Source organism: Cydia amplana, chromosome 18, assembly GCF_948474715.1.
Source record: "Cydia amplana chromosome 18, ilCydAmpl1.1, whole genome shotgun sequence".
Classification (NCBI taxonomy): Eukaryota; Metazoa; Arthropoda; class Insecta; order Lepidoptera; family Tortricidae; genus Cydia; species Cydia amplana.
In genome coordinates, this window is record NC_086086.1 from 3327441 (window position 1) to 3341340 (window position 13900).

At 36.8% G+C, this 13900-nt stretch overlaps 1 protein-coding gene across 2 annotated transcripts in view; it reads right to left on the bottom strand.

The window, feature by feature from the left end:
- Positions 1-12102, bottom strand: part of LOC134656260 (gonadotropin-releasing hormone receptor) — a 430768-nt gene extending 418666 nt beyond the window's left edge. For both annotated transcript variants that reach the window (XM_063511776.1, XM_063511774.1), the window contains exons 1-2: positions 11397-12102; positions 7891-8074 (exon numbers count right to left, since the gene is read on the bottom strand). In XM_063511776.1, coding sequence (XP_063367846.1) covers positions 7891-8074; positions 11397-12041 — 829 coding nt within the window. In that variant the 5' untranslated portion in view covers positions 12042-12102. The remainder of the gene's footprint in view (positions 1-7890; positions 8075-11396) is intronic.
- Between the last annotated feature and the right edge of the window lie 1798 nt (positions 12103-13900).

The window sequence follows — 13900 nt, forward strand, 5'->3', positions numbered from 1 at the left end:
AACCGTTTTTCATTTGTCCATTTCGACATTTCTGTTTGTGAGAAAGATATATATTTGACGGAGGTTTGTAAGAGATTGCTGCTAAGTTTTATGAATGTAGGGGTTTGTCTCTTTATGATGTATATAGGTACCCTCACAAAAAGCGACATCAATGATTGCTCAGTACGGCTACCATCAGTTTGGCACTAACATAAACGCCGTCGAGAACGTAATTTACTTTCTATACATCTCGCTCGTACTCGCATATTAGTGCAAACGAGATGTATAGAAAGTAAATTACGTTCTCGACGGCGTTTATGTCAGTGCCAAACTGACGGTAACCGTATAGAAATAACTTGCATTGAAGCTCAACTGTTAGGAGGAGATAAAAAAGTGTCAATGGATTTTATTAACAGAGGAGGAGGGTATCCCAATATGGGACCGGCAACAAACTCGGCGGGACACATCTTTTCAAAAATAATTACATCTTATAATTAACATGCATTACGAGAAAATAAGGGAAAAAATACAATTTAAATTACTATAGAATTCATGCAATTATACACATAAGGTGTAATAGAAATTTGATTTAGAAAATATACATATGTACATGGAATCATACAAATTCGTAGCTCTTTCAGAAAACATATCAAATTCTTACAAAAGGAAAAGAAAATAAAGTTATTAAAAGAAATGGGAAAACATATTATATAAATCTGATTGATTATTATGAATTACCCATTACTAGAGATGCCCGAATAGTGGTTTTGGCCGAATACCGAATATTCGGCCCCTCTCTCGGCCGAATACCGAATATTCGGCATGACATGCGAACATTTTGAGTCACAATTATTATGAAAACTGATCGCTAACAAAGCTCAACGTTAGATGACGTTAGCTAAGATATATTTTTGTTGCACAGCATTAATGAACAGAGTAAAAAAAACAGACTAATGATAAAAATAAAATGTTTCTTAATCAACAAATGCTCAAAAATGGGTCTTCGTATTTAACAACTTTCCAAGAACACATTCTAAATATACCTACATAGTTTTTGGTTATTTTTATTCTGCAATTTTTCTTTTTAAGTAGGTGCAACAGATATTCGGTATTCGGCCGAATAGTAGGCAACATTCGGCAAAGTGGCCGAATAGGCCGAATACCGAGTAGTTGCCGAATACTCGTGGCATCTCTACTTTTAATATATTTTGTAACTGCAGCTTTGCTTTATCAGGATGACGCCTCGTAAAGAGGCGAAACACGTGTCGAGTTTTGTAGTTTTATCTTATCGCGGTGAGAGGATAGGACATTAATTTAATCCAAAAAATAAGTAGATAAAAATATGTGAATACCTATAACGGGTTAGCACTAATTGATAAGGACGTTATTGTATCATGGGTTGGCAAAGCAATTTCTATTGTTATTAAATTAAGTAATATGGAATTCTGGAAAGTTACGCCCTAAATTTTAAGCCAATAAACATAAGAGTCCTATCTGTCATCTATTTGTACTTTTGAATCGGCCTCCATATTTCCTGATAAAGACGACGTGATTACATAATTATGTATCGTACTCCAAATCAACTGTAGGTTGCAGCTCCCATTCTGTACCGGTTTCTGCAATAATTATTCATGAACACGCCCACGTCACAAGGCAAATCCATAATAAGAGCGCGTCAGATATTTTGTGCGATTACACTTGTAAAAGTCCTATTTCATCACGGGCTATATGCGCGCAAAGTGGAGGAAAGCAAGTCGGAAAGCGAAAGGCCGGGATAAAGATAGAAGAAGATGCTATACAAAAACCGGCCAAGTGCGAGTCGGACTCGCGCACGAAGGGTTCCGCACCATCAACAAAAAATAGAGCAAAACAAGCAAAAAAAACAAGCAAAAAAACGGTCACCCATCCAAGTACTGACCCCGCCCGACGTTGCTTAACTTCGGTCAAAAATCACGTTTGTTGTATGGGAGCCCCACTTAAATCTTTATTTTAGTCTGTTTTTAGTATTTGTTGTTATAGCGGCAACAGAAATACATCATCTGTGAAAATTTCAACTGTCTAGCTATCACGGTTCGTGAGATACAGCCTGGTGACAGACAGACGGACGGACGGACGGACGGACGGACAGCGGATTCTTAGTAATAGGGTCCCGTTTTTACCCTTTGGGTCATCATCATTAACTTAAGAGTTATTCTCTTGTCGGTGGGGTATCTTCAAGCATTCCCTGTCTTGCGCCAGCTCTTTGACTTTCTGATACGACACGACCCCCACTTTCTCTTTCACTTGGTCTAGAAAGCTGCGTCTGGGTTTTCCTTTACCCCGCTTGCGTCCTATCCGCCCCTCCAGGATAGCTTTAAAGAAGTGGTCGTGTCGTATTAAGTGTCCAATCATTTTTCCGCGTCTATTTGCAATGGTGTTCAGGATAGCTCTCCTTTCATTCACTCTTCTTAGCACCTCCTCATTCGTTATCCTGTCTCTCCAGCTAATGCCTTCCATACGCCTCTAGCACCACATTTCAAATGCTTCCATTCTCTTTCTATCTTTTAGGGTCATTGTCCACGTTTCACTTCCATAAAGGGCTATACTCCAGATGTACACCTTAATTAGTAGCTTCTTGCTTCTACATGACAAACGGGATTTCAGTAGTTGTTTCTTCTGGTTGAAAGCTCTTTTTGCCATTGCAATTCTTGCAACGATGTCTGGTGTGCACCTGGAGTCCCTAGTAATTAAGCTGCCTAAATATTTAAATCTTTCAACCTGCTGAATTTGGGTGCTGTTGAGAACTATTGGAGGATGACTAGTTTTGCATTTTGAAATTGTAAGAGTTTTGGTTTTGTTTATGTTTATCTTTAAGCCTAATTCGTTAAACACTGTGTCCAAAATTGTTAACATCCCTTTGGGTACGGAACCCTAAAAACGTTGATGATTGGAGATACTGAATTAGCTGGCGGCGCGTCCATAAAAGCCGATTTCCACCGGCTTGCCTGTTTTTAGACGTTTGAGCAGAGTTGGAAAGGAAAAATGTATGCCAAATTAGCCCCGGCTTGCCTATGGATATATTATTTAAATCTTCTCAGGGCAGAGGTGTAGGGTTGGAGCCGGTCTACCTAGCTTTATTTGACGTTCATAAGCGCATTGTAATTATGCCTACTTGAATAAACTATCTTTTATCTTATCTTATCTTATCTTTGACGCGCCGCCACGCACTGGTATACATATACGTCCTGAAATCCGACAGAAATACACAAAATTGGAAACAGGTAAACTTATCAGATCTTTTTAGTACCGCACGATGAAACAGACAAATAATTTCATTATCGAGCGATCATTGATTACTGTGACCATCATAATGCCCGCTGACAGGAAGTTGTAAAGAAAGTGTTTGTGGTCCCTACATGTCAGGCAGAATTATTTAGTAAGAATTTTTACTATAATATTATCCCTCTAGTCCATGTCATAATTTTTAGGGTTCCGTACCTCAAAAGGAAAAAACGGAACCCTAATAGGATCACTCGTCTGTCTATCCGTCCGTCTGTCACAGCCTATTTTCTCCGAAACTACTAAACCAGTTAAGTTGAAATTTGGCACACATATATAAGTTTGTGACCCAAAGATGGGCGTGTAACGTAAATAAATGAATTTTAAATATGGAGCTCATTTTTGGGGGGTAAATGAAAAAATTAAAAAATAAAGGTTTTCAAACTATATTTGTGCATATCAAATGAAAGAGCTCATTGTAAGGATGTCAAATATTTTTTTTTATAATTTTAGGATTAATAGTTTAGCAGTTATTCAACAAAATAGGCAAAAAACGACCATCCCCCCATATCTCCGAAACTACTGGGTCTAAAATTTTGAAAAAAACATACACAAAATAGTTATTTACCTATAGATGACAGGAAAACCTATTAGAAATGTGCAGTCAAGCGTGAGTCGGACTTAATGTACGGAACCCTTGGAACGCGAGTCCGACTCGCACTTGGCCGGTTTTTTTTTTTTTACTTTAATAGATGCCAATATAATTCCATTTTTAACACCCATATATATCTTTGTATGAACGAGAGGGTTAAACAAAGGACAATCAAACCTTCAAGCCTTTACCGCCGTTATTTACCCAACATTTGCATAACCGGATCGTATTGGTTTTTCGCACGTATAAAGATGTGAAACTCGTGAAGTGATTTGACGTTGACAGCCAATCTGTCAGTGTCAGTGAGAATGAGCTCGTTAAACGTAGTGTATGGGCTGCTAGTGTCACATACGCCAATTGTATTCTGTTGGTTGCTTGACATAATGATAACTCACAATATAGCCGAAATTAAACACTTTATTGATAACTAACTATAAAAGCGCGACATTATGAATGATAGTGCAAATGAGGACACGCGTGATAGGTTCTAATGCTGAACGTGTACTGACTCGTATTATATTGCTTTACGCAATTGTAAGTAATTTCGCTGAGATGGCAATGTGCGGTATGTGGACCGTACATGCTGCCCCGCGAGAGAAGCGAGATGAAAATGATACAAAATTAATGATAAAAGCAATTGATACAAAATAAACATTAAAACTTATAAATTTCAAAGTATGATCATTGATGTCTTGGTGCGTAGTTTTAATGCAAGACCGGTGAAGTTCCTCTGTGTTGCTTCGTTGTCTTACGAACGCTGAAAGTGTTGGGTGGTGTCTTCACTTCTATGTTAATAGGTGACTCGTGTCCAGATGAGTGATTCGGGATTCGAGGTTGAATTTGTGGAACGTTAGTTACGACGACGGTTGGTATTCTCTGCTCCTGAAGTTCCGAATTAATGTCGGCGCTTCCGCTACGGCGACGACGCAAGCGGCGCCAGATGATTGCTCCTGCTGCTATGAGCCCAACGAAGAGTAGTAGGTAAATGATGGAGAATTGATGCACGTCGTGATATGAAATGTCACCTTGTAGTACTGTCTCTGTCTTCATTTGTTTAATTTGAGTTCGAATTTCTTCGAGTTCAACTCTGTTATCCGTGACGTTTAATTCAGATAGTGGGAGTGAAATATTTATAATGTGATTTATTTGTGCGATTTCTGGCGTATAAATGTCCGATGTAGTTTTTATTTCACTCCATTGATCCTTGTGTGAGAATACGGTGAAGTCCTCGCCCTTGATGACGCAGCTCCGGCCGAGTACGATAACCCCGGCCTTTTCTGTCTGTGCTGCAGTAACTTGATCCTCGCATATGATTCGTATAGTGCATTTATCACAACAGTAGTACAAATAAGTATTCAACTTATTTAATTCTGTCCAACTATTTCGGCATCCTGCAATAGTTGTTTCGCACTTGTTTGTTATCTGATCTTTAATGCAGAGACTTTCATCTGGTTTGAAATGAAATACTGGCTTTTTTGTGTGACAAAGTCGAGTAGAGTCCTCATAACGAAGACATTGTTGTATGTCCTTTTCAGACATAATGAGATATATATCCTTGCGTAAATTGATGGCTACGTAATCGGATATAGGTTTAATGCTGATTGTTTTAGTCTGGTATTGTTGCGGGATCGTTATAATCTTGTATAAGTCAAAGCTCTCTCTGTTGACCAGGGGTATTTTAATTTCAAAGATCAAATATCGCTGCGTAACCCTTGCTTTAACTTTGAGTAAATGATATATGTTCGCCATACCAGTTTGTATGTTGTTGATAGGCAATGATAAGTCTTGAGATAGTTGTCCTGAGATGATGCTCAGTTCGTTGCGTAACTGTTCGGGTGATAGCAGGTGGATATTAAACATGCCGTGGTGAATGTCGGTTATTGTGTCCAACAGGGTATCTTGAATCGATTTTAACTTGGTGAGCATGTTGTTAGCGATGATTGTTGAGAGTGCTAATTCATTCATGATTTCGGCGTTTTGAACTTTTGTTTGCAGTGTATTGGTTGCGTTAATTAAACTGTTCAAGTGTTGGTTGATGACTTTATGTTGTTTGTTGATTGCCTCTTCTGTTCGTTTTAGCATATTGTACTCTGCTTCGACTACCGATGTTTGATTCTTCCATAGTAGAGCTAGGTGTTTTTGATTGTCCTTGATAATAGAGATATCTTTCTCGTATTGCTCGGCGAATCTTTGATCTAGGACTCCGAAGAGGCTATTAGCGATATAGCCTACGCCGTCGGCAAGGCCGCGACGTCCTCGAACATGTGATTCAAAACGCTGACTAAGTAGCATGCTGTTATAATATTGTAACTCGCTGTGGCTATGATGTAATTGTAACATTATAATGTCACATAAATGCTTTTTTTGTTTTGGAACAAACATTGTCGATTTGTTTCAGATATTTTTCAAATGTTGCTGAGCCGTCCCAGTAAGGGTCCATGTCGTAATATACGACCAGTTTCCACTCATCGCGTATCACTTGCATGTTTGATACTTTATCTAAATAAAGTGATTTGCTCAATTTCGTTATGTTGTAGTAGCAGTGTCCGGTCGTGATTACGGTCATAAATAAAAATAGCGATAAGGCCATTGATGCGAAGATTCTAGGACCTTTTCTCGAAGTATTATTTTTCTTTTCCATTGCGGGCTCGACGTTTAATTGCTGTGCTTGTTGTTTGTCGACTTCGTCATCACTGCTTGCTTGGTGAGGTGTTGTCATTGATTTGTATGCTGTGCTTAAGGACGTATCTGTTGATAATAACGCCAATTTTACGACCGGCCGTTTGATAGTACCGCTTTTTGTTTTTAGAGTTACAACGCGGACGAGGCCATCGTTCCCTGGGTGTAACTGTACCACTCTGCCCATAGCCCATTTTCCAGATGGAAGATTGGGTTCGTGTATGATAACTATGTCGTTGATTTTAAGGTTTTCTTGTTGTTGTTTCCATTTGCTTCTGACCGACAATTGACAGAGGTACTCTGATTGCCAACGCTTCCACAGGTCTTGATGTATCTTTTGTGTTCTGTGCCATCTTGTTCGCTCGTCCTGTTCCGTATCTAATACAGTTAGCACAGGACCACTGCTAAGGAAGTGCGATGGTGTCAAGTAGTCTAAATCGTCTGGATCTTCGGATATTGCGCAGAGTGGTCTGCTGTTCATGCATCCTTCTATATTTGCTAAAACTGTATAAAACTCTTCATATGTGAGTTTCTGTTCGCCGATTACACGACGTAAATGATACTTAAGCCCTTTCACTTGGGCTTCCCACTCTCCTCCAGCGCTGGGCCAGGCGGGAGCGTTGAAATGCCATTGTATAGACATTTCACTTATTTCAGAGAGTAAGTCGTTGTTGAAGATTTGCTGTATTTCTGCTAATTCTTGCTGGAGTACGTTGTTTGCTCCTGTCAGATTCGTGCCATTACGCCAATTGTATTCTGTTGGTTGCTTGACATAATGATAACTCACAATATAGCCGAAATTAAACACTTTATTGATAACTAACTATAAAAGCGCGACATTATGAATGATAGTGCAAATGAGGACACGCGTGATAGGTTCTAATGCTGAACGTGTACTGACTCGTATTATATTGCTTTACGCAATTGTAAGTAATTTCGCTGAGATGGCAATGTGCGGTATGTGGACCGTACACGTAGTATACATATTTACTAATGGGCGGACGACGGATGCAATATACGTCAAAATCATGTTGTTTTATTTAAACCATTTTTTTTAATGGATAATCATTTATTTACAAACAAGAAAAAAATCCATTAAAAAAAATGGTTTAAATAAAACAACATGATTTTGACGTATATTGCATCCGTCGTCCGCCCATTAACATTTACACATGGGCAAATGTAGAGGAATGCAAAAAAAGGTTTAGTTACTGAATTACAGCACATAAAGTAATTTCAACATTTGTAATTAAACTTTTTTTTAGCGTTCCTCTGAATTTGTCACACTACACAATAGGCAAATAAGCCAAATAAATACTTACCAGCAATAGTCCGAACAGTAGAAGCGGAGGTCGACACAAGAATCAGGAGTGGCAGAATAAACATAACAACCAAGGACAGCGTTGTATACAATTGCTCTTGCCACTTTGCTGAGTAAACCCCGTGCGTGACACATTGGTAGAACTCCTCAACAAAAGGGCCTTTTGCTACTTGAAACACTATCGTCTGAAACAATGAAATAAAGCTTATAAGGATAGCATTGTCACCCTAATCGTAATTAAATTTACGTCCCTATTCGAACAATGATTATAAGATGTCACACCGATACGATACCGATCTGTCAGTGTCTAAAGTTTTTGGTTCAATTCAATTCAATCTTTGGGTAATATGGCTCCATCGATACTGTCGATGATTTCGCCAACGTCAAAGTGGATCCCACGTGGGATCGAATTAATATTATTTGTAATAAAATTCAGCCAGTGTACGGTATAAAAGTATAAAATTATGGCCTCTAGGGCTCTAGCCAGTCACGGTTAGAGGTAGAAATACCAAAATAAATGCTCTAGAGCACGACGTTGTTCGGTAGTTGGGTTCTCAGTTCTTGTAAGGCGATAGCTAGACTTTACAAGAACCCGCGTGGACTACCCGGCGTTGACGCCAGAATGGTGGTTATACGCGTTTCATGATTATTTTTCCATTATCTGCACACTTCCACATTAGTTTACTGCATAATACGCTATCAATATTGCACTTTAAACAATATTAATAAGCAAAAACAAAAAAATGAATCACGAGGCGATGTTACCAAAATGGCGGTCGACGAATAATCCCATGTTTTTGGTTAAAAAATGACACCTTTGACACTGACAGATCTGTATCGTCGGTGTGACATCTTATAAGCATTGTTGATTTTGGGCCGTTAGAAGTATTAGGGACAAGGTTTGGTTCGTTACTAAACCGCAAAAAGGATTATTATCCTAAATTGCGTCTTTTTTGTCCTATTATAACTTTAACGCTTAAAAGTACCTATAGAAAATAAGGGCTGTGAAAGAGTCGTGTCTTGCTAAAGGGCCTTGCGTATTTACAACGGCTACCATCAGCAAAAAACTGTTTAAGTTGGCTTAGTTGTCAACACAGCTGCAAAAGGGACAGCCCGAAAAGTTTTGGTCGTTTATCTTAAAATAAACACAAAGAGATCACCGTTTTTAGGGTTCCGTAGCCAAATGGCAAAAAACGGAACCCTTATAAATTCGTCATGTCTGTCTGTCTGTCCGTCTGTCCGTCTGTCCGTCTGTCCGTCTGTCCGTCCGTATGTCACAGCCACTTTTCTCCGAAACTATAAGAACTATACTGTTGAAACTTGGTAAGTAGATGTATTCTGTGAACCGCATTAAGATTTTCACACAAAAATAGAAAAAAAACAATAAATTTTTGGGGTTCCCCATACTTCGAACTGAAACTCAAAAATTATTTTTTCATCAAACCCATACGTGTGGGGTATCTATGGATAGGTCTTCAAAAATGATATTGAGGTTTCTAATATCATTTTTTTCTAAACTGAATAGTTTGCGCGAGAGACACTTCCAAAGTGGTAAAATGTGTGTCCCCCCCCCTGTAACTTCTAAAATAAGAGAATGATAAAACTAAAAAAAATATATGATGTACATTACCATGTAAACTTCCACCGAAAATTGGTTTGAACGAGATCTAGTAAGTAGTTTTTTTTTTATACGTCATAAATCGCCTAAATACGGAACCCTTCATGGGCGAGTCCGACTCGCACTTGGCCGCTTTTTATTTAGTTTAACGTGAATAAAATACTGTAGGTACTTAGTACATAATATATCCAAATAAAAATATATTTTACCGATTTTCTTCATTATTTTCGTAGTTCCTTTAAAAACTAGTATTTACCTTTAAATTTTGCCCAGTGTAATCAAATATCTAGCAACTCTAAAATTAGACTAGACCAAGCAGACTTAAGACTGCCTAACTCAACTTTAGATTTGACCTTGAGAAAAAATAAATCTGGGCACACAGATATTTTTTTAAATTAACTATAAGATTAGGCAAATTGAATAACAACATTAAAATTGAGCTTTCAATTAAACGTTTTTATTTTCATAACTTTGGACAAATTTGAAAATAATTTTGCGCTATAGTTTTTATAGAGTGAAGCCATTATGGAAAGTGGTTTTCTCCAATTAGGCAACCCTATTTTCACGGATTCGGATCGGATTCGGATCGGACGTAGTACGAAGCCGCTTTTACTGATTTTTAACGTGAAACATCGACTTAAATATTACTGTGTATTTATGTAAAGACCAGCTTTGGGCAGTACGAAGTGGGTTAGTTCGTTGGTGTTAAAGTCACTTTTGTGACACTTCATTTCGAACTTTGTCATAATTATGCTATTATTAAGGGACTGGTCTGATAAGGCAAGCGGAAGGTGGCCAAAGGAGATTTGAACGAAATAAAATGTCTGGCGAACACGTTTAGTTAGTTCTACTAAGCGGAATATATATTTTTTTAAGTATTGTTTTTGAATACAAATTAATCAACTCTTCCAGGATCACTAATGAACAATACCTATTTTACCAGTCATAGTAATGTGAGCACTATCATTAACAATTATAATTACGTCTTCACCAAAAAACATGTACCTAATGGTAAAATAAACTGCCAATTTAAGACCAATTTTATAACGAAACATTAATAACGGTACCTAATTTGATCGCGGCTATATGACAAATCATTGAAGTTGAAAACATAATTCTGGTTAAAGAAACATTTGCCTCAAGGTTGTTGCTGTTATTTGTTTTGTTTATACCTAGTTATTAGCTATGTTTAGATAACATAACTAACATTTGAATGTCGAAACTTGTTACTTCGTTTCAGTTTCATTCATCTCAAATAAATAAATAAAGATTTCATTTCATTTCATTTCATAAACAAATTTCACAGTTTAGAAAATTCATTTCAGCAGTGTATGGAGAAACATATAAATACATACCTAATGAGTTTTATGTTTTAGAACAGTAAAGTTTTTTTCGTTTTTATTAAAAATTTCGATATATTAAAATATGAGTTATTGCCAAATATTATGACGTTTTTTTACGTTTCAATCATTTCATTTAAATGGTTGTCTGGAAGAGATCGCGACAAGACCGCCTGTTGCTACCTCCGTCTTTATGTACTATGTGTGTTTTTTTGTAAATGTAATTTTGAGGTTGTGCAATAAAGAGAAGTTGTATTGTATTTTATTGTAATTCCGTGATTATTAGTAATTTATCATATATTTATCGACCCTATTATCATATGATATCCGTAATTAGTTTTTTTTATATACCACATCGGTGGCAAACAAGAATACGGGCCGCCTGATGGTAAGCAGTCACCGTAGCCTATGGACGCCTGCAACTCCAGAGGTGTTACATGCACGTTGTCGACCTTTAGTTATAAGTATAACAATTAGTAACAAGTATTACAAACTTATATTTAGTTATAAGTTTGCAAACTGCTTAGTTAAATGAATCAAAACACTTACCTGTGGTATACTCAATATAAAACTTAAAATCCAAGCGAATGTGACTAGTCGTCCACTTCTCGTCGCCGTGCCAATGCCCTTCATGGGGTATTTAACAGCCAGCCACTGACCAACTCCAATCAACACCACTATATTCGTACTCAAATGTAGTGAGAACATTTGCACAAACTTAAATAACTTGCAGCCCACATTGCCAGCGTACCACTGTACTGTAAACATCCAGGCGGCTTCCCCTCCAATACAAAATACTGTTACGAGCAAATCAGCTATGCTCAGTTGATATATTAGACTGTATATCGCCGTCCAGGATGGCCTCGCCCGACCTCTGCTTCGCTTGCCTCTTCTTATACTTATTATAGTTGCTACATTCGCATATAACGATAATACTGCTATCAATGAAAGCACGCTAACTCTTATTAATGTCCCGGATTTCAATACTGGTGAGTGCTCCCAACATCTTAGACGAGTGTCGTTGTACAAAAACTCACTTTGAGTAATATTTGTTGGATCTGTGCTATTGTCTATTATCGCCAATCTGATGCATTTTTCTATAGGCCATATATCAAATGCAGGTAGTATTTCTAATCCTGGGAAACTCGGGTTGTTATCATCATATAATGTGGTATTGTTGCCTAAACTCTCCATGTTTCGTCATGCGTTAGTTTGTTTTCTGCCAATCTGAAACAACAAATAAGAAATATTTCTGTATGTATTATGAACAATACATAAACGGCTTACTGACTAACGTAATCAAGTGGGATTATTCATTAAATTCATCCTTCATCTTACTTATGTTAAACATTTAAATTGGAATCTATTTATTGGTACTGGAAAAAAATGCATTAACTTATAATTATTCACTTTTGATACAACAATCAAAATTACGTCTAATGCAGGCGTATTCTTTAAGTTAATATTGCTTTTAAAACATCAAGACAGACGCAGCTTACCGAACATTAAGATTATTAAGAAACACCAAGTACTAGACAGACCGAAAATATAGATATTATTTGTCATTGACCATTGTCTAGAAAAGTCTATTATTTTTTGGCTATTCAAGCTACTTGAATAACAGTTTAGAAATAATGTTAAAAATATACGGAGGAAAAGATATTTATACAAGTAGCGTTTCTTTAAAAACGTGGGACACTAATAATAACATTTTCAAACGTTTTGAATAAAATATCGTAGTCTGTATATATTTGGAATGTGATTTCTACACAAACGTACATTAGTATTTTGTTCTTAGTACGAACATTGCGAATTTATTTAGAAGCTTGCTTTTTAAAACGAGACTTACTCAAAGTAAGAATTTGATTTGCAAAACCATCTTGAGACTTTTACATGGGTACCTAATGAATGAGATTTATTATTCAACCTCGAAACATCACGGCGCAGTAAAACAGGCCTTCAAAGGAATTAGGTTTTTGCACTAAAACTAAAATAAACCACTCTCCTCCAAAATTGCGTTTTAGTTCAGATTTAATTAATGTTGCTTTTATGAAGACCGCTTTGTGTTTTAAGCTAAATGGGCCATTTTATTTAAAGTTGTCCCCTACACTTTTTTTATATTTGTGGATTTTTATGTTATTTCTACTCAGAATCACGAGCTGTTTCTATCCTAATAGGAGAAAAAAGTGTCCCGAGGTTTTTATTTATTCCCATTCCATTACCATTTTTCATAGACTTTGTATGGCGGTCATGGAATGGAAAGATCGAAAAATGTATGGAAATTTTGGGACACTCTTTTTCTCCTATTAAGATCAAAAGAGCTCGTGATTCTGAGTAGAAATAACATAAAAAAAAATTGAATAAATAAATACTGATTTATATATTCAAAATTTAAATCAGGCAAATATTACAAAATACCTTACAGATTAACATACATATAATTATGCATTTAAGTACAGTAATGGACCTAATTGTCAATAACCTAATATTACGGGTCCTAAAAAACGTTGATAAAGTGCAACATTTTCTTCTGATTTAAGAGGATAGTAGACGACCGCTTTCCGTCGTAATATCCAGAGAGGAAAAGTGGGACTACATTTGTATGGAAGAGTGGTGACGTGGCGTTGTCCCCAATCTTCTTAAAAGCTTGCCGTGGCGGTGAAGCTTTTTAACCTTTTATTAACGATGACTTGTTTTCAAGCTCTTCTGTTATGCTAAAATACGTAGTTACTGCAAATAAAAGTGCGTCATGTAGAATTTGGGCCATTTTATTTAAAGTTGTCCCCTAATCTTTTTTTTCGAATTTGGGATTTTTTATGTTATTTCTACTGACTAAAGACTGAAATGAATTGAGAGAATTATGCTGGATGCCAGCTGATGAATTTTTAGAACGCTCAAAAGTATTTAGTTGAAATTGTTTGAAATGTTTTAAAATGAAAACCGAGTTTCCGTATAACGCCGAATGTCTAAATTTAGAGGATTCAACGCGTGTTGTACAAATATTCAAATTTCTGGTTCCCTCCGGACTCAACATTCTAAAACATATATTCATT